This window comes from Phallusia mammillata, chromosome 4 (assembly GCF_965637545.1).
Source record: "Phallusia mammillata chromosome 4, kaPhaMamm4.hap1.1, whole genome shotgun sequence".
Taxonomy (NCBI): Eukaryota; Metazoa; Chordata; class Ascidiacea; order Phlebobranchia; family Ascidiidae; genus Phallusia; species Phallusia mammillata.
The window spans coordinates 14992980-15016394 of record NC_137255.1 but is presented as its reverse complement, the minus strand read 5'-3'; the positions used below and the strand labels follow the sequence as shown (position 1 = coordinate 15016394).

The window sequence follows — 23415 nt, the reverse complement described above, 5'->3', positions numbered from 1 at the left end:
AAGCAAATGAAACACAAATATGCGCTCCGCTGCACACAGACACGTGACCGTTTGTTGTGGCTGTATGCTTCACTGCGCAATGGATGAAAGTTGTCCGTTGATTACATTTTAGCATGGAGGGATTGATCCTTCTTGTTGGCTTACTAATTTTATTTTTATGTTTGATTGCAACAATTGCCTTCTTGTTATCGTATTTGGGCTTAACTGGAAGTGTTGAAGTGAGTGTGGGAAAGCCTGTCGTAAAAAACTTGTGGATCGCATACAAACCTCATAAGGGGCCATACAACAAATGTGGCCATCATTTTACAGAAGCCGTTTCCATTCTTCCCGGTAAAACCTGCATTGGCGTATTTTATGACGACATAGATAAGGTAGGTATTTTGTTTTGGGTTTCATAGGGGACAGCAGTTTCTTCGTAATTTAATAGTTGGATGAAAGTTTTGTACAAGAGTTGAATCACTTGGTTATGAGATTTTAACTTAGTTCACTGTTTAAGCTTTAAATTAATGTCATTTTGCAGACAAAGAGTGATGATTTGAGATATGTGGTTGGAGTAATATTGGCAGAAGGTAAAGCCAATCCTCCTTTGGATCTTGTGACTCTAATGAAGAACAACCAGTTTCAAGTCATTGAGTTTCCTGAAATTGATTTTGCTGTGAAATCACAATTCCCGAACCATTTGGATCTCTGTGCATGGATTGGATCTTGGAAAGTGTATCCAGGAATAAAGCATTATATACAGGTATGTTGGAACCTCCCTAAACCTTTACAGCCGAAAACTTATAGTTACAGGGAAGACGATTATCCATAAGGTTAAACTGAAAACTTTTTTTGCAGAGCAGAAAATTGTCAGCCTACCCACTAATGGAGATATACAAGGAGAACGTTATCCATTACATGGCTCCACTGAGCAAACAAAATGACTTTTTTGTGTCTGAATTTAAGTTTAGCAAATCACCATCTTCGACTGATGGGTAGGTTCTGCTTCTTTGGAAGTTTGTTACTGTACATTCAAAGCTTTGTTACTACATATACATTTAAAATCCATTACAATAAAAATGATTTGTTCAGCATTAGAGTTCCTTCTCAAGAAATCTCGAAAAAATCGGGTCTCGATTCGAGAAATAAATAAAAATTTCTCGAGAAAAATTATGTCATGTATCTTAAACAAAAAGTAAATGCGACACCTCTTATTACGTGTATTTTTCGTTTCAACTCGCCTCTAGAGCGGACTGGGCACACAACTTTCTTATTTTGCTTCCGAAACAGCAATTTTTAGCTCGCGTTGCCGCTAAACTTTCACCTTTCCAGGCTGTAGTCACGCCATGGATTTTTAATTTCACGTTTCTCGAGAAATGAAAAAGTCGAGAAATAGAGGAACCCTATTCAGCATGTATGTTTCCTGACAAACAACAGTTTTTTTCATTGTTTCTGTAGTACATTGACATGTAATGCAACTAATAATGTATATTTGAGGGCAGAATAAATACTGCCCTGAATTGTTGATACAAAGTACAGACAACAACGTTGGCATAGTGCTGTATCCCAGTAGTTACATTACCAAAAAGCCCTAGTTGATATAGTGTCAAACCCAGATTGGCTACAGCCGCTGCACTTGTCGGTTTAGATCACACCGCAGGAAAGGTTTTCAAGCATTTGCCTTGCCACCATGAAATGCTTGGGAGAATCGGCTTATTTCAGTCAAACACATTTTGCAGGCTTTTCGTACCCATATTAATTTACCTTATTCATGTTACCATGTATTTTGTTGCAAATATTGAATATTTAGGGGTCTGATTAAAAATACATTGAGGTGCAGGTCTTGAAAAGGCCCTAAACAGTAGTGATCCTGTTGCTTTTACCCTTAAGAGTAGACAAATTTGTGAATTACTGACCAACACTGTTCTGCAGAGATTCAACTCAAAATGATACAACTGATGAAGATACTTTAAGCACAAGCTCATTTGAAGAACTAAATGCACCAGAATGATTTCTAATTTTTTAATCATGGAACTGTTTATATTTATGACTTTGTGGCTTGCTGTTTTGCATGCAGGTGGTTGGGTGAAGTACTGCATTTGTCCCAATATTTTTTAGGTAACTGTGCATTTTATGGTTCTGTTTTTATTCTCGTAAATCACTAAATTAAATAAACAAAACCTGTTTTATTGGTATATGCCTTTATATCCAATTATATCTGAGAATTAGTCTATTTTGTAGTATGGGTTACTTTTAATTCAAAATCCTGACAGTAACAAAATTAATCAGTCAATTTTTGCATTTAGCATTATTGTTATTTGTAAGAACAAAAAATCAAATAGACATTAATTAGTGCAATAAAGTTTACAGTGAAATAGTGGACTTGCAAACAGTAAAACAAATCAAATAATCTTTTAATAATAGCATAAAAACCAATGTACTTGTTTAGAATTTTGATCAAAGATATGACTTTATCCATTCACATGTCATCAATCATATCATTTATGTCAACTGTTGAATCAGAAGATGTGGTTACAGCTACATCTGACAACCCTGTTGGTATTTCAATAGGCATGTCTTTAGGTTTTATTGGTGATGTTGGTAGAATTTTAGGAGGCGGGAGAAGAGGCTTTTTATGCTTTAAAATTATGGGATATGAATCATCAGTTTCAGAAGAAGATGACATTTCCCGAATATTTTTGAGTGTTACAGCTTGCTTTGAGGTGGATGGTTGCGTTTCTACTTCTGGTTGAGAATTGATCTGTTTTTGCAATTGTTTTATTGTGTCAACATATAGTTCATTTTGTTTTAATATCTTGCGAATCTTTGCCTTTTTCTCATTGATAACCAAAACAAACTTAGTCAGTAATTCATTTTCTTGGTCCTGTTTCAACTTTGTACACTCTGATAACAAGTCTACTGTCTGTAGGTATTTTTTTTTTATTGCTGTGCACTCCTCATTTGTGGAGAACACCATACTTTTCCACATTCGTAACTCTTGAGAGGCACTTGTGAGCATGCCCATAATTCCATTTCCTGTTTCAACTTTTTCAATCAAAATTGAACCAAGGCAAAACTTAATGTCTTTTTGTACTGTTTTCCACTTAAATTCTAATGTTCCATCAGCACTTCTGTTAAACTCATACTCCATAATCTGAAAACAAACTTATATCAAATGTCTGATAGAAAAGCTATCAAACAAGCCAATAATAAAAGTCGTAATATATAAAATGTTGCATGAAAATGTTCACATACAACTTTTCAACCAAAAACAAACACTAACCTATAAGGAAAAAAATGCTACCTACTTCAACATCACCTCCTATGTTTGAATCTTCTTGAAAGGCCAATTTCATTTTTGAAATGTACTCTTCATTGCTCATTCCAGTTTCTTTGGCAAATGATTTTATATCAGTGCTTTTAAGAGATTTTTTCCAACATATTTCACCGTCAGTAATTGAAATTTCACATGTTAAATCGTCATGAAACGTTGAGGCAATGATGTATTCTGTGTCACCCTGTGCAAAGGACTTCATTCCTGATTCTGACGTAGACTTTGTTAATTCCATTTCTGTTTCCACAAACACTCCAAGTTTCTTCTACAACTTTAACATTGATAAAATTTATAACCGCCCTAAGCTGTAGCACACCGGTTTTAAGGTTTTCACTCACCCTATGTAAGTAAATTAAATCGCATAAATCACTCAACCCCAAAACGCGGTAGAGCGTGACGATAAATTTTGTTGAGTAATTTTACTGAAGTCACCATGTACAATGGTTTCTGCTGACTCACGTTTTTTTAAATGTTTAGTCCAAAAAATAAAACCGTAACCTACAACAATTTGCATTTCATTTGTAATGTGAAAATATTTTGTATAATTTAAACTGTTGCGTATATTCAAGGTCACTTGTTTCACTCAAGGTGAGGTGATACTAAGTTGGCCCAGGGCTGCCAAAGCTTGGGTTTTGCCCCAAGATCTTGGGTTTTTACTTGACGTCTTGGGTTCTTGGGTTTTATTTTGAAAATTATAGCAATTCTTGGGTTTTGAGTCTTATTGATGAAATAAATATATGTAAGAACTATTTTAACGAGAAAAGTTTTTCGGGTAGCTGCAGTGTTTAGGCCATTTTATCATCTCTTTTCTAGACCCTAATTCTTTCTAGATAGGTATACAGGGAAAGCAATCGTTACACTTAAAAATGCAAATAAATCAATGCTCGTTAAACATAAAAACTCTAAATATACTGTAGACATTACTAATTTTATGAAAAAGAAAACAGATTATGATCATCAAACAGCCAAGAGAGAACTGGCGATTGCTGCATATTTTATTGAACATAATATTCTCTTTGCTTGCATTGACCATTTCCTACCAGTTTGTAAAGTTGCATTCCTGGACAGGAAATTGTCAAAAATTTGTCAATGAAACGAGTAAATTTCCTAATTAATTGCATTTCTAACCACATTTTGCAATCTTGGGTTTTCCTTTAAATTCTTGGGTTTTGTTGAAATTCTCATTGGCAGCCCTGAGTTGGCCACGATGACAGTGCCAGGCAATTGAGTTATATTTATTTCGCAATGTTTGTTAGCAATGGCTGTTTTTTGTTGATCATTGATAGTTGTTTGTGACAAAACTCTGACGTTTGTTTGGTATTGTAATACAACACCAAAAACACAAATGTCAATTTCCTGACTGTTTGATTCCAATTTCCGAGCATATCGCACTGTTGAAAACAAGGCCTAAAAGTTAAAACAATCAATTTGTTAGTCGTGAATTCATGATGTGAGTGTTTTTGTTCTCTTCTATGTGTTTAGTTTAGAGTTGCAGTTATGTATGAATATGTGTATGAATAAAATAGATTTCGATAACAGATGAAAAACAGCCTGTTAACATGGAGGACAAACTTGTTTTGTTATTTTTGTTGTATGAGTAACTGCACAAAACAATATTATTTTTTTGCTGCTATTTGATAAAATTACTGCACACATCTTCAGTTTTTGTAGCTGTTTTGCCAAAAAAGTGATACTGAAAAACTTCCATCATGGCCTTGTTCAGATCCGCAATGAAGATGTTAAGCCGACCTGCGGTAAGATCACATTAGTTTAACCTAATAAGATTATTTTAAAAATGTGGAATGATTGTGTTTTCCACAGGCCAACATCTACAAACACCGTAACTTTGCTGCTGCTGTAACACAAACTGCACCAGCATTTAAAGGAACCGCGGTTGTTAATGGCCAGTTTAAGGAAATTGCATTGCAAAACTATGAAGGAAAATATGTTGTTCTGTTTTTTTACCCATTAGATTTGTAAGAGACTTAAATTTGCTAAGCAGTGAAATGCAGATATTATTTTGCTTTATTTGTATTTGTTTTCCTAGCACTTTCGTTTGTCCTACGGAAATCATTGCCTTCAGTGATCGAGCCAAAGAGTTTGAGGAAATTGACACAGCTTTGATTGGTGCATCTGTTGATTCCCATTTTTCACATCTTGCCTGGATAAATACACCGAGGAAGAAGGGTGGATTAGGAGGTTTAAACTTTCCATTATTGGCAGATTTGACCAAGTCTATGTCAAAGGATTATGGAGTTCTTTTGGAGGGAGCAGGCATTGCCTTAAGGTTCACACTTAATTACCAAGAAAGACCACTGGTACCAGTTACTTTTATATTTTTGTAGAGGTCTATTTATCATTGATGGCAAAGGAGTTGTCCGCCATCTAAGCATTAATGACTTGCCAGTAGGCAGAAGTGTTGATGAAGTACTGAGGCTTGTGAAAGCATTTCAGTTTACTGATAAGCATGGTGAAGTATGTCCAGCAAGTTGGACACCAGGATCAAAAACAGTGAGAAATTTTAATATTAGTCAAACAATATATGATGTTAAAGCACATATTATATATCTTACATGTTCATTTCAGATCAAGCCCAGTGTTGATGGCTCAAAAGAATACTTTGAATCAACAAACTAGATACACACAAAAAGTTTATGGTACCTAAATACTTGGCTTTTTACCTCTATGTATCACTTTGTACCTACATTTTGCTCCAAATGCACAAACTGATAAAAGGAAGTTTCATTTTATTAAATGTGTTTAACACATCTGTGTCTGAAGTATTTTAAAGATTTCTCAGCACAATGATTTCCCTGGGGTCAATAGCTTGTCGGCATAGTGGACATTCTGACTTTGTTTCTATCCAGTTATGAATACAATAATAACAAAAAAGGTGGCCACATGGTGTTGCACTGGAGTGTGTTCTTTTCTCTAAACACAGGGAACATACCATTTGTTTTTCACTTAAGTGCATCTCTTGCATTTCAAAGTTGCTATTAGATTTTTGTATTGATAAGAGTTCAGAATCCCTGCTTTGTATTCTTTTGAAGTCCTTGTATAAGCCATACATTTGCAACGATAGCATTATTAGATTTTGTGCCATTTGTACAAATCCTAGCATATGAAATCTTCCATCACCATCTGGAATGTTTCTGAAGTACTTGGTGTAGTGAACACCTGAAATGCGTTTAGAAATGGTGTGGAAGGTATGGGACAAGTAGAAAACTGAAAGGTGAAGATGGTGAAATGTCACAAGAATGTATTTGAGTTTTGGTAAAGACTGAAGCAAAAAATCCTGTGATGAGGAGGAGAGCTGTGAAATCTGTCCCTGACTTAGCAAGTTTTCCAGTTTGGTGAAGGTTCTCTCTATTAGCATTGGAACTAATGTGTGACAGACTACCATTAAAAGACGTTGCTGCCAGTTTGGAGTTGCAGTGGCTGTATCATCAACCTTTAAATTTATCCTATTATTAAACAATGTCAAAAGTTGTTTATGCTACAAATTTGTACCTGAATAATTCCTGTGTATTCCTCCCCAAGAGTTTGTAAACCACTTAAAGTAGTCAAAGAAAAGTAGACAAAATCAGCAAATGTACTAATCTGCTTTGACCACATCAATGCTGTAGAAGGGCCAAAAACGTTTTGGGCAGCTTCATTCAGCAACCCTAAATTAAGGAGTTGATATGCATATTTCTGTGAAGTTTGACACACCAAACACTTGTATTTGTACCTTTCAGAATATTCATGTAAAAATCATCTTTCTGACTGGAGCAGATTTGAGCAACCGAGCTAGGCTTCGACAAAGGCATTTAATGTGGGCAACAGCACAAATTATCGCATATTAACAAAAAAAACTAACAAACTTCCGTGAACACGTTCGTCGACCAATCAAAATGCAGAGACCAAAAATTTTGCAAGCCATGGGTAAAATGACAAAACTTGGGTATTTCCCCAAGGTGATACTTTACTTTCCAATAAATTTTTGGCGTAGCCTGCCCTACACAACGATCGAACACCAGCGTTTGCAAGTATAAGAACCAAGTTGTAAATGTTTTAAGCGGTTCGATTTTGTTAATCAGTTTAGTTGAAAAATGTTTAGATATCATTTTGGTATAATAGGCAGTGGTGGGATTCAGCCGGTTCGCACCAGTTCTGTAGAACCGTCTTACGAAATTTTGTGTGAATAGCGAACCGGTTATCATTACTGGTTACTGTGATAGGACTTTTTGTAACAGAACCGACTGAAAAATGTGACTTATGTGATAGAACCAGCTGACAAAAAAATAGAATCTCACCACTGATAATAGAGCTATCATTTAGGTGTGCATTCTAAAACGGCCAACCTGCAAGGCTGGGCCTCACAATAGGGTTTGTCACGTTAAAACACGTCCCGCCCATTGCAAACAAATCACGATTCCTGATTCTTGTACGTGTTAGTGACAACAAACAGGAACAGGCACAGAACTTGGACGGAAAGGGTTTTCGAAACATAAAAAAATGATGTACCCAAACGCCCCAAAAAATGTATTCCAGCTATTGCTACGCGGCTCAATCAGTACGACACAACGTTTATGATTAGTTATGTCATAAGTCAAATGTGTAAACTAAAACTAAGTTTTTGCAACAAATCAAAATTAAACACTCACCGCAATTCCCGCTCACTCAAAGGCTGTCGGTGTGAGAAGATCATCAATTTTGGCCTTACTTCCCACTCTGCTGAGGTGTACAAATGAACTATTTATAATGTGTACAACACCCTTCGAATTTTACTGTCACGCGCATATTAGGGATTGTGACGCCACAGCAGAGGTAACAATGCCAGTTCTGCTAAATTGTATTTGGAGATGCAATTAGATGTCATGCCCTCCTAAAAAGCAAGTTGTCCTCTAGAGCAGGGGTCGGCAACCTTTTTTGCTCTGCGGACCGTTTTTGAAACTAAAATTTTTATCGCGGACCGGTCTTCAAAAACTACAAATATTTAGCAATGAAAACGCTTAAATTAGTTTATCATGCCTGGGATGCCTATAGGCAAATGTTTTATAGCATGCAACCTGAAAAGTTATACGGCCCGGTAACGAACTCCTCGCGGACCGGTACCGGGCCGCGGACCGGCGGTTGCCGACCACTGCTCTAGAGCTTTAATGTCCTCCTTTGAAAACATTTTCTGCTCACTACCCACCGAGACCCAAACTGGTAATTTATTTAATTTATTGGAGGTAATTGAATATTTGATGCTGTTGGAAATAAGGTATACCTAGTCAAAGCAACACAATTTTCAACTTTTGCAAAACATATTGGCGATTGGCGAATATGAATTTTTCAGTCAAAAATGAAATACCGACAAACGCTTTTTGCTATTGTCGGTCAATTAGGATATAACTTAGATACGACCATTCCATTGGTCATCTAGATTAGATTTAAGTATTTTAAGTATACCTTGATCGCTGTCCGGGGGTTGGGAACTAAGTTTATATGTTGACTTTATTGTCATGAAACCTCACACCAACCCTAATAGCCCTAACCGTCAGCATTTTTATATACTTTGCTTTTAAATGTTTGCAAATTCTTATTGTGCTGCTTATCGGTGTTCAGCAAACTTTGTCTGATGTAACTTCTAACGTTAGTAGAATCTCTAAGAGAAAGACCAGCGATCTGCAGTATGAAAGACAAGGCGGGTTACAGTGCTTGTATTTTGACTTTAGACAAGTTCGTTTCTGAGCCTGTTTTGAAACTCGGTTAGCATAGAGCAGGGGCGCACAACCTTTTCGCTGTGACGGACGCATCGCAGATCGTTTTTGCTACAATATTACTTACGTAAAGTAATAGGTTTATATCCCATCAAATTGCGCCTGAATAACTATTCTGACTTGATGCACAGCTCGAACAGAACAGTCTGCATGGCGATCTGTTTTAACTGTTAATGGCATCATCATGTATATTGTGGCGCCTGCTTTTTTCATTGTTTTCACACAATATAGGCGTACGGCTAACGCATATGCCTTTGAGTCTGACAATACTCGTTTCAGCCCCACAAAATTTTTGTAGTACTGTTTCTAAATTAAATCAATTGGCAAACAATTTTTATTTACGTCACGACCGCAAATACATGCATTTATATATACCAGGTGTTCACGGCCGCATAAATTCGTTTACGCGACAGCAGGTTTAGCAACGGCCCCGATTAGTCGCGGGTTCGAATTCCACCACAGACTCTATTTTGGAGCTTATACCTTGCCAGATGGAAGTGTTTGCGTGACCAACTTGATTAGGTATTGCGCCTTTAATAGACTTGCCTGACTGTATGGAGCGAATGGTGAATCAGTATGAATCCTACTAAATATATAATGTGGTCTTTTCACCACTGATAAGTTCTTGTTCCCGACTAAAAACTTTTCTATCACGCAATGCATTTTCCAGACCAGCTCATCACGTCTTAAAACACAACCAACAATTTTTCAGAGTGGTTTAATGCAGAAATTGTTAGTTATACACGCGACAAATGCCAGTAAAAACATCCCACTTGACACCTCATCGCAAAAGTACTAAATGGATTTTAGAAACTCAGTTGATTACTTCAAATCGGACAAAATCCTACAAAAAAACATAAAGAAGTGTCATGTTTTATTGAATTTCAAATTTAGTTTGTTTATTGTCAATCTGTTTTAAACCATAAATTGTAAGATATAATATTAAAATAAGATGAAAAAAAGGCTAATAATAAAAGCAGTCTGAGGTAAATCCACAAGGACGTTAACTTTATTTAATTGCAAGAATTGGAAATGGTTATTTCACTACCAGTCCTCACAAACGTTTACATTAAAGCTTAAATATTTTTAGCTAGTTTGCCTTTAAAATGTAACTTCATTTTGATGTAAGAATAGCCGTGAATGTAGAGTTACCTACCGCAATAATTAAACTGTTGTGAAGTTGAATGCGAAACCGGAAACCCATTTGTCTTCACCATGATAAGCTAGATTATTTCCTGTCAAAATACGAAAGAAATAAATGCTACAAAAAAATAAATAAACAATTCTATGTATTTGTTAGTCTTGAAAGATAGAGATACGGTTCCACTGGTCTTTTTAATGCAGATAAACCATAATTCTGACCACAAACCTGACATAGATCCCACAGAGAACAGAGTGTAGTACTCGTTGGCTAAAAAGTTGAATTCGGTAGCTCCCGTACTAATATCCCTCATGATGCCGACTGCACGAGTAAATGAACATCGTTGCACGCCATTGGCCGACTCTGCCACATGGTTTGTCACTCCGGACTGTTGCAAAAAGCATTTTTATTCATGTTTGTTTAAAAATAGTTTCGTTTATAACCCAAAACAATTACATGCAAATATGTTATTTAAATAGGTCGACTATACAGCGCTTGTGGACTCGAGGCGCTGTTTCGAGGTGGAGGCCTAATTTCGAGACCATTTTTTGAAGGAAATTATATACAATAACCGAATCTAAAATAAATGTGTAATTTATTTTACCGGCAAAGTTTCATCTTGTATTGGTGGTACGTGTCCAAGTATAGTTCCCGACTTCAAACTAGTTCCAGTGCAAAAGTAAAGTTCAGCATTGGCCATAATTCCTTGTGAAGCGAAAGCTATACCAACGTAAGTATCTCCAATGCCCGTTCCCGCCCCTTCGAATTCGATGTTGTAGGAACTGCTTGCCGCGTCCTGTCGTATCAAGTCAATTCACATAGTTAAAGGCGAGACTAAGTTTTTGTCTAAATGCGTTTTTTTTCTTGCACAAAAAACCAAGCATATTTTCCAAAATATCAACATAAACTACCTCTTCACAAACAAGGTTTACTTTGTCAAGTTTAGGTTTTGTTGATTTAAGCTTAATTTATGTTTTCGGGGAAATTTAAACCGTAAGTCTAATCTTTTGCACTGCAACAAGGATTTGAAATCAAAGGTATAGGCTACTGTACAGTATTTTCTGGATGGAATTTTTTTCTAAAACGCTTACTTCTAGTAGATGTTTAAATAATACAATGTACTATTGAACCACAAAAGTGACTTACGTATTCGATGGCAATAGAAACGCATCCGCCATCAGATGCAGCATTGCAACCTTTGATACTTGTGTGGCAAAACTTGGTCGTACCACAACCAGTTATAGATGGTAGAGTGACTGGTTCTGCGGTGGTGGTAGTTGTTTGTATGGGACCAAACTGAGAAGATACTCCTCGGCCGATGATTGTATGCTGGTGTAGAACATTACCTGAAAATTTTACAAAAACTCACCAATTCGTGAAGGATCGAGTAACACTTTTCAGACAGATATTTCCGAGGAAAACTACTGGGGAGGGAGGGGGAATCAACACAAACAGCTATTGTGCACATGTAGCAGACTTACTTTCGAATATTTTTTGCCTTGCACCAAGGCACGTTTAGTACACAAAACGAGCGACGAATCGAAATATTCAATTTAAAACTATAATGTATAATTCAACCTAATGTTTAATTCATCAAACAATGTTTACTAACTTATCAATATTCGATGTTTAAAAAAACGATGTTTAATATCAATATTGAACATAAAGACATTTACAGTTCTAACACAAGGAAATCTTTTTTGGGTAAATACAAACCTGCATAGGAGCCAGTAGCATACAAAATGTAAAATGCTGACGCAGACAGGTCAAAGGTCTTTGAAACTCCGTTGATAACTTTATCGATGCTAATTGTTCTTGTGAAGGAACATACCGTGGCTCCATCTTGTTGTCTGACACTAGTGTCTGTGACTCCGGGCTACAATAATAAAGTCTAGTGGTCATTTGCAGAAAACAAAGTCGAAAGGTAATCTGTTATTTTTCTTTTGTTGCGTTTCGTGGGAGCAAGCGAAGGATCTCGCATTTATACCCGTTTGATTGTCTACAACAGTATCCACACATACTCGTGATGAAAGCAATTTGGTTGCGTTTTCTTAGTACGAACGAGTTTCGTGTTTATCACCAGTGTTGCTTTAAACTTACCGGCAACATAGAGTCAGTAACAGGCATCGTGTGAAGGTTTCCTATCACTCCAGATTTTACAATTCCACCAGCGCAGTAATACAGATCGGCGTTTTGCATCAACGGCTGTGAACCAAAAGCTATAGCAATGTATTCGGTTGCCGACATTGACCCCATACTAAACTGAAAGTCGACCGTTTGTGATATTGAGTCCTGCAAAATAACAAACCGTTCTATATAGCTTAAACAGAATGACTTTGGTGTTTTAGTCTTTAGCCTCCAGATCACTCAAATAGCTTCATCCGTTTATTGTCATCCTAATGTCAATACTCTTAAATACCATTTGCTGTTTTTTAATGTTTGGCGACTTACATATGACCACGAAACGAAGAGGCAACCTGCGGCTGATGGATCACAGTTATTGCTAGAAAAACAGGTTTTCGTAAGGCTGCATCCTTCATTTAGTGGAGGCAGAGCAGCTGACAAAGACACCGCAGAAACAAATGTGATAGGAACTGTTGCCCACCTTCCAGACACCGTGTGTTGGTTCAACATATTACCTAAAAAAGTATTTTTCGCAAGAAGGAACTCATATATTACTCCAACATTAAATCACGGAAAGTGATATGTATTCATCACAGTATAAGCGTCTAATAAATAGCCACATTGCTTGGTGCAGTTTGTAAACACATAAACGAGGTAAGCAAAACGCTACAGTTATATACAAATAACCACAAATGAATTTAAATATAATTTTTTAAAGTAACAGTAGTTTTCACTACGTTGTACACTGTAACATTACAAATGTATCGGGAACGTCGATTTGTGATCTACTGGAATAAATCCCTGCTAAAATGATGCATTCGTTAATCAAGGTATAAAATACTAGCAAGCTTATCTTTGCCTGTGAGCAACAAACCTGCGTATGACCCAACAGCATATAAAATGCTAAACGGAGATGCGGAGAGGTTAAAGGTCGTCAAAACTCCGTTGATCATTTTATCAATGCTTACAGCTCGTGTAAACGAACACACCACTGCCCCATCGTCTGTATCGACTTTAGAGTTTGTGATTCCCATCTGTAAAAGCGTTTCAATTGGTGTGTTGTTGGATAGGAAATTCGGTTTATTTCTATGTTTGCACAAATATACCAACCTATTCTTTTGAACTAGTCATTTGCTTGTTTACAAAGAATTACACCATGGTATAAAAAAATATCAAAATTTAGTTTCAATGTTTGAAAATTTGAAAGTATTAAAAAGTTAGATATTTTAGCCCTATATCGTGGACTTATGTTTGTAAGTATATTACGCCTCCGACGAACCGGTAGCATGGGATCGGTCACGGGCATTGTATGGAGGTCTCCAATTACTCCAGATTTAAACATTCCACCAGCGCAGTAATATAAGTCAGCGTTTTCCATCGCAGGACCAGGGGCAAAAGCAAAAGACACGTATTCGTCATCATACAATCCACCAGCACTGAACTTTACGTCAATGGTTTGAGTCACTGCATCCTAAAACCATTTGACGTTATACGTAAAAATATGCAAAAAAAACTATATGATGATCACGATCTTACGTATGCCCATGACACAAATCCACATCCATCGTCATATGGATTACAGTCGTTATAGGCAATACAATTCCGTGTGCTGTCGCATCCATCGTCTATCGGAGGAGGAGGAAGAGCCAGAAAGTCGAAAGCAGTCAACGACGCCCCACGTGACTCGTGTGTATGTTGTTGTATATTACCGCCTGTGTGAAAAGTTTTTTTTTTCTGTTGGAGCCACTTTTTTGTACATACTAATGCAGAGCATTTAAATGCAAAGTTAAAACGCTTTTTTTACTAGATTACCTACGACAGGACCAGTGGCATAAAGAAGATGAAACGTTGACGAGGAAAAATCAAAGGTGGTCAAAATTCCGTTGATCATTTTATCCATGCTCACTGCTCTTGTGAACGAACACACGATTGCCCCATCCTGACTGGTAACGACGACGTTTGTGATTCCAGCCTTGAGAGAAATTTTAAGAAGGATTTAATCTAAGAGTGCTAAATTGATGCCAAACCTTTAAATGAACTATGGTACTGTTTAAATTAAATTGGGCCAGTACTGTCGACAATTCGACTTGAGTTAGGGGTTGGTTTAGGTAAAAATTATGGCTGCTAACAAATTTACTTAAGCTCGGGTCGAATCAAGAGTCATTGTGCTCGGGTCGAGTTATATGTTATTCTTGAGTAATTAATCTTAATGTCACTAAGCTTAGCTTCGCCTTAATTATGGTTTATTGTATTGTGATCATTTTTTGTAAAGCAAGAATGTTTCTGAACTCGCAACGACCCTAATTTTTACTTGGGTTCTGCCACACTGCAATAACGTTTCGAGTCTTATAACGTTTCGAGTTTTAATTGTGTAAATTACACGTACCGGTAACATGGCATCTGTGACTGGCGTCGAATGTCGGTTTCCTATCACTCCAGATTTTAGCATAGAATTGGTGCAGTAATACAGATCGGCGTTTTCCATAAGAGGGGCTGGAGCAAAGGCAATTGCTAGGTATTCATCTTCGTTAGACGATCCACCGGCTATAGTGAAATCGACAGTTTCGGATTCTCGGTCCTGTAATAGAGTAAGAATCATTTTGATAAGTGGAGTACTATATTTTACAGATTCAACTCATTGAAAAAATGCAGTGCAAATTAAAACTAAATTGTCGCCTTGGTTGTTGCGAATAAGCCTCAACACTCATTGTAAAATCAATTTTAACGTAACTGTAAAATTTGTGAACGCAAATATAAGCGGAAGTCACTCACATATTGCCAGGACATGAAAATGCATCCGTCATCAGCAGGATTGCAATCCCCATTGCTTGTCGCACACACCTTGGCATCTCCGCATGCTTCATTCAGGGAAGTGAAATATATTGCTGACGGTGAAGACCAACTCATGTCGGAGGCATGAGGCAGAATATCACCTCCTGCGACATAACGTTTTAGGTTAAATTGTGCTAAAAATGTTTCGTTATTGTGGAACGCATAGGAAATTATGTTTGTGACCGCATGTGTTAATGCCTCTTTGCCTACCTACAAAAGGTCCAATGGCGTAGAGTACATGAAAGGGGTTGGACATGTCAAAAGTAACCGAAGATCCGTCAATAGATTTCGTGATGCTTACTTCCCTGGTAAATGAGCAACTAAATACACCATTTTCATTCTTGGCATCCGTGTTTGTTATTCCTGCCTGAAAATCAAAAAAGAAAATGCCAGAAATTCAGGCAAAGAAGATTTGTGCGGTGCAACGATTTCATAAAAATGACTTAAATTGTTTTTGAAATTTATTTCATTTTCCTGTATTTGTCAAAATACGGAATACTGTATAATATACTGTTGCTAAATACAGACATTTCCTTGTCAGATCAAATTCAAAACTGTTGGTATTTAAACTTATTATTTTAAAAGATTCTGTTTTAATAAGTTTATGATTATTGTTCTGACGGGGTACTTTTCCTGTTTGATTCCTGCGGTTCTTATCCTGTCTTAGGCACTTGCGCAAAACTAAACGACCTATAACTCTAGTGCAAGTTAAACACTTATATCAAGCTAAAGTTCTCTGCTAGCCCGAGTCGACAAGAATTCGCAAAGTCAAATATTTTGAAAGAACGGCGTACATTATTGGTAGAACGCTTTCGCTGACCAATAGTATAAATTATGTAACAAAGACATCACAGAATCCCTTGATCCTGTAACTTTACGTTTGTTTCTAAGACTTATGCTGTTTTTGTTTTTAAACATTTTTGTTATTTTATACCGGAATCGACGCGTCAGTCACTGGTTGAACGTAGCGAGCCCCAATCACCCCGGATTTAAACTCGGCTCCTGTGCAGTAGTAAAGATCGGCGTTTTCCATCAGACCGGATGTTGCGAATGCAATGGCAACGTATTGGTCACCACTGTTTAGCATTCCAGAAGTAAAAGTGAAGTTAATGGATTTCATTGCTGAATCCTGAAACGAGACAAACGAAGACCTTTATAGCTTCAAAATAGTTTCAAAATGATTTTCAGTGGAAATGGTTTATGGTGACAGACACTTAGAAAACCTCGATGCCAGTTTTTTTCTCTAAAAATGGCTTAAAATGCTTTTCGGACAATATAAGAATATTTACGTTTCAATGTATATCTTTTTCAATAAAAAAAGCCGGTCGCCGCATTTTAAGTTACAGCAGCGACTTTAAGCCAGGGTTTAATTTTTGTACTTTTACGGCAGCTATTGTCCGCTATTATTACAATTATTATTATTATTATTATTATTATTATTATTATTATTATTATTATTATTATTATACCTGCTGACATGCAAATACATTATGCGTAATTTTGTGGCAATATACCACCCACAAATAATAGTTATTTTTACAACAAACAGACTTACAAATGTCCAAGATAGCTGTATACATCCTGCATCGGCTGGATTGCATCCCATAACGTTGGAAACACATTTGTCTGCATTTCCACAACCCACAGGTTCAGGTTGTACTGTAAAGTCGATACTTGACATTGATGCCCATCTTTCATCGCTAGCATGCTGTTGCAAATGCATAAAATCTACAAACGTAAAAAAACAGTCATTGTCTTGTTACACTAAAGTGACATATCACATACTTATGTGTTCCCCAACTGCAGTAAGAACAAAGTACGGTTCAGCAGTTAAGTTAAAGTCCTTTGTTCCATCGGTAACTGTTCTTCGGATGTTGGCGGCTCTTGTAAACGAACAACTCAATATTCCGTCTCGGTAATAGCTTTTATGCGATGTGATTGCATCCTGACAACACAATAGATAAAACCAAAAAGCGTAAATGACCATATTCTTTTTAAAGCAAAAAGCTGATGATGTATAACAGCGGATTGCAAAATGTCGGGTACTTTAAATATACATTTTAGAAGTAATTATTTTTCTATTTGGTACAATCGGCCTGATTACCAAGTGAATTTCTGTTACTATTATCAATAAGACTTGTCTTCGCGTAATCGTAATTAGAAAAAAGGCTGGGAATGTTTTAATTTAAATATTTGCATATTCCATTTATTTTAATTTTTGCAACATGACGGGTTTTTTCCAGATATGGCCAAATGGGAATTAAAAAGCAACTAACGCAAACATTGGCTATTTCTTCTTTAAAAAGGGAGAGGAAAATACCTGAAATGTAATTCTAAAAATTCTCTTACCGGTAACTCGTTGTCAAGAAATGGTATAATGTGGCGCCACTTGATAACCCCAGTTCCAAATTCGTGCCAGTTGTCTCCATTCATGCACGCATAAGTATCGGCATTCGCCATCAATCCACTGGATGCGAACGCAAACGCAACATACTTTGTGCCTGAAACTAGGCCGCTGATGTCAAAATCAAATGTATCTTTTTCCACGTCCTATACAGTGTTTCATACCGTCAGTCAGTAAGTATTAAAATCGTTGTTTTCTTTTTATTTTGTGACCACATTGCAATGTTGTAATGTTACGTTTTTTACCGGTTAATATACTAAAGGTTTATGACAGAAAAACAAAAGAAGAGTTACACTTTTGTTTGCCACAGCGTTATTAATATCATATATCAAGTAACACAAAAGCATGTCGGTGATAGTAGTGTCACACAATTTTTCGAAACAACCCAAACTCACATGCTTCCAACTTAGCAATATGCATTTGTCGTCGCCCAGTTGACAATTCTCCATATTATACAAACAGTTTTTGGTTGTTCCGCAACCTTCGCTGGGCAGCTGCACTCTAAAATTTCAACAACCATAAGTTTTGTTTATTAGTTCTTTGGCACGGGAAACAAATGTTTAAAAATTCAATTTGTCTTTGCAAACTTGGTTATAGTTTGTTAAGTTGATAATATTTTTAAAATTTTAGTTGCCTACTTTATATCTGGTTGGAAATTTTCTGCTTTTTCCGACACCCAACGATTTGATCCGTGGTAAAAAATGTTGCCTGATAAAACATGTTCATTGTTGATAAAAATAAGCCTAAAGCGTACAAATAAATAAGTACGCACCTCGAAACGAAACTCCAGAAGAGAAGAGAACGTAAAACATTGATGCTGTTAGATCATACTTTTTCTTAATGTCTGTTGTGCCTACTTTTCGAACGACTCTTTCAACATTGGCTGGTCTTGTGAACGAGCACTTTGCTATTTGGTTTACCAATGATTTATTGCGAAGGACCACACCTGTCTGCAAAAAGTTAAATGCATTTCAACAACGCTGCAGTTACGAAGTCAAGATCTGTCCGGTCGTTGTGCAACTTGATTTTGGTAAGGTCCTTTTGTAGCCAAGCAGTGTTGTAGCACGCCCCAATTTTAGGTCTAAACCCACTTGAATCCAAAAACATGTACAAGCCCGAACATATTTTTTTAATACGACCATGGGTTGCAAGTTGTATTTCACAAACAAAGTTAGCAGACAAGTTTATAAAGATATATGTAATGCAAAAAAATCGTTTTTGTTTAGAACGTGGATAACACACTGTACTCACATTTTCATCGGCGGAGTCCATTGTTGGACTCCTGTGTCGATTTCGTATGGTTCCCGTTTCAAAATCGTTGCCGGTGCAGACATATAGGTCCGCATCCTCCATTTTAGGTTCAAAGGCGAGGGCTATTGAAATATAATCGGCTACTGTCACACGCTCAACCACCTTTCCACTTAATTCCATGTTGTAACTGTTAGTAGCTGAATCCTGAAACAATGTTTCGGTAAAGTAAAAGTTTGCGTAAAAGAACTTGCAAAATGCGTTGCCAACATAGTAAGCATCAACCTTACTGACATGCTGTGGAACCCCAATTGAAGAATAAGTTTTTTGTCAATTTATAACGGGCTTGTAAAATCATAAAAGCTGATTGGTTACATATGTGCCTTGTCATATTATAAACAGTGTTAAATTCTCTAAAGACACCATTTTATCTCCTTTTCAAGAGTTTCTGATTAACTTAACTTACGTATGACCATGTGAAAAAAATGCATTCGGCATCCCCCTCATTGCAATTTTCCTTGTTCGTTAGCGTCCCTCCTGTACTCTCCTCTTCTTCTTCTTCGTGATGGTCATCTTCGTGGTCGTCGTCGTCATCTTCATCGCTATCTTCCCTGTAACTCCCCCAAAAAAAGATTTTGGCAAACATGTTAGGTTGCAAAAATCGTAAAGTAAAAATCTGTCTCCATTATATGATAAGCAAATCCAACATGAACAAGTTTTCTTACAGTTCGATCTTGCCTGAAATTGCTCTGGCTGTGTGATACGTCAAGCGTCCGCCTACAAAGAGTTTGAAAGTAAATAATTAGTTATGTTTTAGGAAACACAATTGGTCCGACCTGCAATGTTTCCTCTGGCCAGCAAAATGTAAAACTCCTTGTCCTCCAAATCAAATTCCTTAACTTGGTTGTTGCTGACTGTTTTGCTCACACTTTTAGCGCGTGTAAACGAGCACTGTCCAACACCGCTGTTTGTCGATGTTGAGGGGTTGGTAATTTCGTTCTAAAATATTTTGCCAAACTTTAAGGAATCCCTATAGTGATATGGACCTTGGTAAAACATCAAATGAAATCATCCAACTAAAGCAAGATTACGTAAAACGCAGTGTATCTATATATTGGTTTTAATTGTAAAAAATGTTTAGAATGATTACCGGTAAAGTGTTGTCAATAACAGGGGGAGTATGCCGAATTTGAAGTGCCCCAGATGTCACATTTACTCCGTCACAATAGTACATATCGGCATCCTCCATTCTAGGAACAAACCCAAAAGCGACAGCAATATACTCATTACCAGCTCCTGAACCTCCGCTTAAATTAACATCAATTGTCTCCGAATCCTTATTCTGCACAATAAAAAACAAGAAAAAAATGTGTTTTGGTCTTTGTAGATTTTAAACATGTCTTGTTCGTTTTGTGTACAAATTCACACACTGGGAGCGTTTAATTATTGACAATAAGCTTTTTCACAAAATTCAATATAACCCTCATTGCTAAAAGTGTCGCCAATACACATTTTTGGTACATGTTTGAAATTCTACAACCGCGGTTAGGGTCTGAGTTTTTTATTTCATTAAGTTATTATTCTGCCTTGGGAAACATATAGGCTATTGATTACACATTAGGCTACATGCTGTATAAATTAGAAGTAATGTTTTCCGATATTGTTGACACTAAATTTGGTAAATATAGGTAAGATATAACCTGTGAATAAAAACAACTAATGTTTTACCTAGGGGTGGTCTTTCGTGCATTTCAGACATTAGCTTATATCTATTTACAAAATCGGGCAGGTACATCAAATTATATTGGTAAAAATGTACTCTTTATAAACGTGGTGATTTAGTTGTAAAGGCATCCGGTAAACTTCACGTTATGAACGACTTAGTGTTTGTGGACTTTTAACAGTTGGCATTAATCCAGTGAAGATCGAGGTTAACTCATGGCAAACTACGTGGTATGTTGAGATTAACTAGAAAAACGCCGAGTAACAATTAACGATTAACGCTTGGTCGGTATAGGAGTCCTTCCTTGCTGCTTAGTCATCTTGTCCTCGGGCGTCTGCGACGTCAGAGCACGTTCATTGTTTTGTTATTGTTTGAAATCAACCTGTTGTGCTTCATCACTGCGATTGACGCTCAATTAATTGTAACACGTGCTTTCTTGCGCATATAATATTATTCTAGCCTTGGTTCCTTTACAATGTAGTTTTCCGTCTTTGCTTTTAAATCAGTAACTTCAAATCAGATTAATTTTTTTTTTTTTTTTAAGTCTGCCGCGTAATGTTCACTATTTAAAAAAATAAATAATTAGAAGCAAATGCTTCTGACACAAAATCAGTAGTCACGAGGTTGCTATCAGATTCTATTTGAATAAGTTTTTATAGACTGACGATGTCTGCATAGGTGAAATATATATCTCGATTATACCAACCTCGTGTCTACTGATTTTGAGTCAGAAGCATTTGCTTCTTAATGCATCATTTACTGAAAGAGTTTTGACTGAGTGATCGTGGATATTTAACATGCCTACTATTAGAGGTACAGATCCTGTGCATAGCATTTATGTTAAAAAAATGAAATCATTCTTCCGTGTTTTCAGATTGATAAAAAGTGTGACGTGCATGAGAACGTTAAAAAGCTATTTTTTACTCTGTGTGATAAAGCAATCTCTACATTGACCAAACTAAGCTTTTCAACAAAGCGTAGAACTAAACCTTTAAATATGCGGTTTTTAGACCCGCTAGTAACAACGAACATAGGGCGTAGATTATAGTAGCATCAATCGTCATTAAATGTCGTGGTTATCAAACCCCGTGAATAGCCTTTGGTGCTTTCTTATTCATGCTGCATCTAGGAGTTACTTTAAACTTTAAATCAGAATAGTTCAAAAATTGCCCTTGCCGCGAAAACAAAGTAAATCGTTTAAAAATTAATGTATTTTATAAAAAAAGCTTTAAATTCTTACATTATAATTACAATAGATTTTTATAATTTTAGACAATTGTTTTTACCAAACATACATGTCAAGAATAAACTAGTGCAATTAAATAAAGATAGAGAGTGTTATTTTTTTTAAAAAAAAACGTGTACCTGTGCTGAATGATGGATTATATTAGCGCTTGTGAAAAGAAAAATCAATTCGAATAATTACATGGGAGGTTCTGCAAAATTATTTTCACGACATTTAGACAAAAAGTTTTTGTTTTGTTTTTAATGGGAACAATAAGTTCATCACTAAATCGGCGATTAGTAAAAGCTCTAAGCACGTAATGACTAGCTTTAAATATATACCAGCAAAATATTTTTTTCGTAAATATTTTTCACCACTATGCAGATTATTTTTTTGCAATTTTAGTGTTTTATTCACGACGTCGTTTTAATCTATTGCTTTGGGTTTTAATCAACGCAAGCACAACAACAAGGTTTACTCGGTAACAAAGACGTAAGGCCGTAAACCCATTAGTTTTATCCAGTTTATTCGAACTTAGATGTGCCGTGGACGCAAGTACGTATGAGTCACAAGAATTAAAGGTCATGACAATCAAGCATGTTTCGCAAAGCAAGGCAAAACAGCCTAGGGCGTTTTGGGCCGCACAGTTGACAAAAAAATCGTTTAGTTGTGTAAAACTTTATGTTGAAAACTTTATACTGTGTGTGCTTGATTTACAACGCGCATAGATTGTAGCAACAATTTTGTAAAATAAAAGCTATAGCTAACTATAGCAAAAATCCATGAGAAAATGAAAATACACTTTAACTGAAATTGCTGTTTGTTATTATTTATTTTGTACAAGGTAAAGCCATACCTCAGACTTTTGTTCTTTTCCATTTCATACTCACAATTTGCTAATTATCATAAAAAACACAACGATTTACAACTTACCCAAGCCAACGATACAAACATGCAGCTTGATTGGTCGATCGAACAACTGGCCGGAGCAAAAAAGCACATTTTGGTATCTCCACAACCATCAGTTGAAGCAGAACTCGCAATAGCAACCCACAACAAAAAGCATTTTACAAAAACCAAAATGTTTTTGTATTTGTTGGCCATTTTGTTTTCCGATGCGTCCTGTGCATTAAATGCCTGGACTAATGTACGCAAATCATGCAGACCTGTGAACGTCTGCAAAATAAGAAAAAATGTCTTCAGAAGTGCACTCGAAGCAAGTTGCTGAATATTGCCTGCAGCAACATCGTGAAACGAACGAAATGCTAATGAGATAGCGCTGTAACTAATGATTCGCCGTTGACAACGCTGTTATGACATTTAGTGGTAAGATGAGACCATTTGGGTGAAATTGAAAAAAAAAAACAGAAAACTGACGAATGCAGTAAAATCGTTGTTTCGACGGCTTATTTAAATCCAACCAGTGGGAGACAAACTGGATGCAAAAACAGCTATTCAAAACTTCACAAATGTTTTCCCTTTATCTTTTGTCACAAACCGATGTTAAAACTGTTTTTTTTTATGTTTCGATCTACGTGTAAGTGTTGTTGGGTTATCAGGCTACTTCTGCTAAATATCGCATGGTTCGAAACAACTGTTGCGGAATACATGCTGTAGGCTTTTTTAATAAACAGCGGAACAGCAACGCACAGTTGGGT

General features: G+C 36.5%; 5 protein-coding genes across 6 annotated transcripts; 2 read left to right on the top strand and 3 right to left on the bottom strand.

Moving 5' to 3' along the window:
• The first annotated feature begins 19 nt into the window (after window positions 1-19).
• LOC145222747 (testis-expressed protein 264-like) lies at window positions 20-2168 on the top strand. The gene is made up of 4 exons (XM_080088937.1): window positions 20-371; window positions 521-742; window positions 838-974; window positions 1912-2168. The coding sequence occupies exons 1-4, from the start codon at window positions 114-116 to the stop codon at window positions 1988-1990; spliced, it is 696 nt and encodes a 231-aa protein (XP_079945063.1). The 5' UTR covers window positions 20-113; the 3' UTR covers window positions 1991-2168.
• Window positions 2169-2222: 54 nt separating this feature from the next.
• Window positions 2223-3703, bottom strand: LOC145222745 (DNA repair protein XRCC4-like). Its single transcript, XM_080088935.1, has 2 exons — window positions 3288-3703; window positions 2223-3133 (listed from the first exon to the last, which is right to left on the bottom strand). The coding sequence occupies exons 1-2, from the start codon at window positions 3546-3548 to the stop codon at window positions 2459-2461; spliced, it is 936 nt and encodes a 311-aa protein (XP_079945061.1). The 5' UTR covers window positions 3549-3703; the 3' UTR covers window positions 2223-2458.
• Window positions 3704-4818: 1115 nt separating this feature from the next.
• Window positions 4819-6081, top strand: LOC145222748 (peroxiredoxin-2-like). The gene is made up of 5 exons (XM_080088939.1): window positions 4819-5067; window positions 5135-5289; window positions 5361-5600; window positions 5659-5824; window positions 5900-6081. Exons 1-5 carry the CDS (start codon window positions 5023-5025, stop codon window positions 5948-5950), a joined length of 657 nt encoding a protein of 218 aa, XP_079945065.1. The 5' UTR covers window positions 4819-5022; the 3' UTR covers window positions 5951-6081.
• LOC145222746 (peroxisome assembly protein 10-A-like) lies at window positions 6020-7339 on the bottom strand. Its single transcript, XM_080088936.1, has 3 exons — window positions 7044-7339; window positions 6824-6978; window positions 6020-6764 (listed from the first exon to the last, which is right to left on the bottom strand). Exons 1-3 carry the CDS (start codon window positions 7120-7122, stop codon window positions 6099-6101), a joined length of 900 nt encoding a protein of 299 aa, XP_079945062.1. The 5' UTR covers window positions 7123-7339; the 3' UTR covers window positions 6020-6098.
• Window positions 7340-9762: 2423 nt separating this feature from the next.
• LOC145224213 (uncharacterized) lies at window positions 9763-22928 on the bottom strand. Of its 2 annotated transcripts, none has more exons than XM_080090657.1 (28): window positions 22691-22928; window positions 19960-20151; window positions 19646-19808; window positions 19535-19586; window positions 19276-19420; window positions 18813-19016; window positions 18334-18511; window positions 18200-18269; window positions 17957-18062; window positions 17507-17707; window positions 16943-17102; window positions 16713-16885; window positions 16092-16286; window positions 15368-15524; window positions 15098-15291; window positions 14712-14903; window positions 14138-14297; window positions 13862-14037; window positions 13605-13796; window positions 13200-13359; window positions 12653-12840; window positions 12302-12493; window positions 11918-12077; window positions 11348-11547; window positions 10806-10997; window positions 10430-10589; window positions 10217-10295; window positions 9763-9904 (listed from the first exon to the last, which is right to left on the bottom strand). In XM_080090657.1, exons 1-27 carry the CDS (start codon window positions 22859-22861, stop codon window positions 10225-10227), a joined length of 4404 nt encoding a protein of 1467 aa, XP_079946783.1. In that variant the 5' UTR covers window positions 22862-22928; the 3' UTR covers window positions 9763-9904; window positions 10217-10224. The 2 variants fall into 2 exon arrangements, with proteins under 2 accessions (XP_079946783.1, XP_079946784.1); XM_080090658.1 differs by having other exon boundaries at window positions 15098-15261.
• Between the last annotated feature and the right edge of the window lie 487 nt (window positions 22929-23415).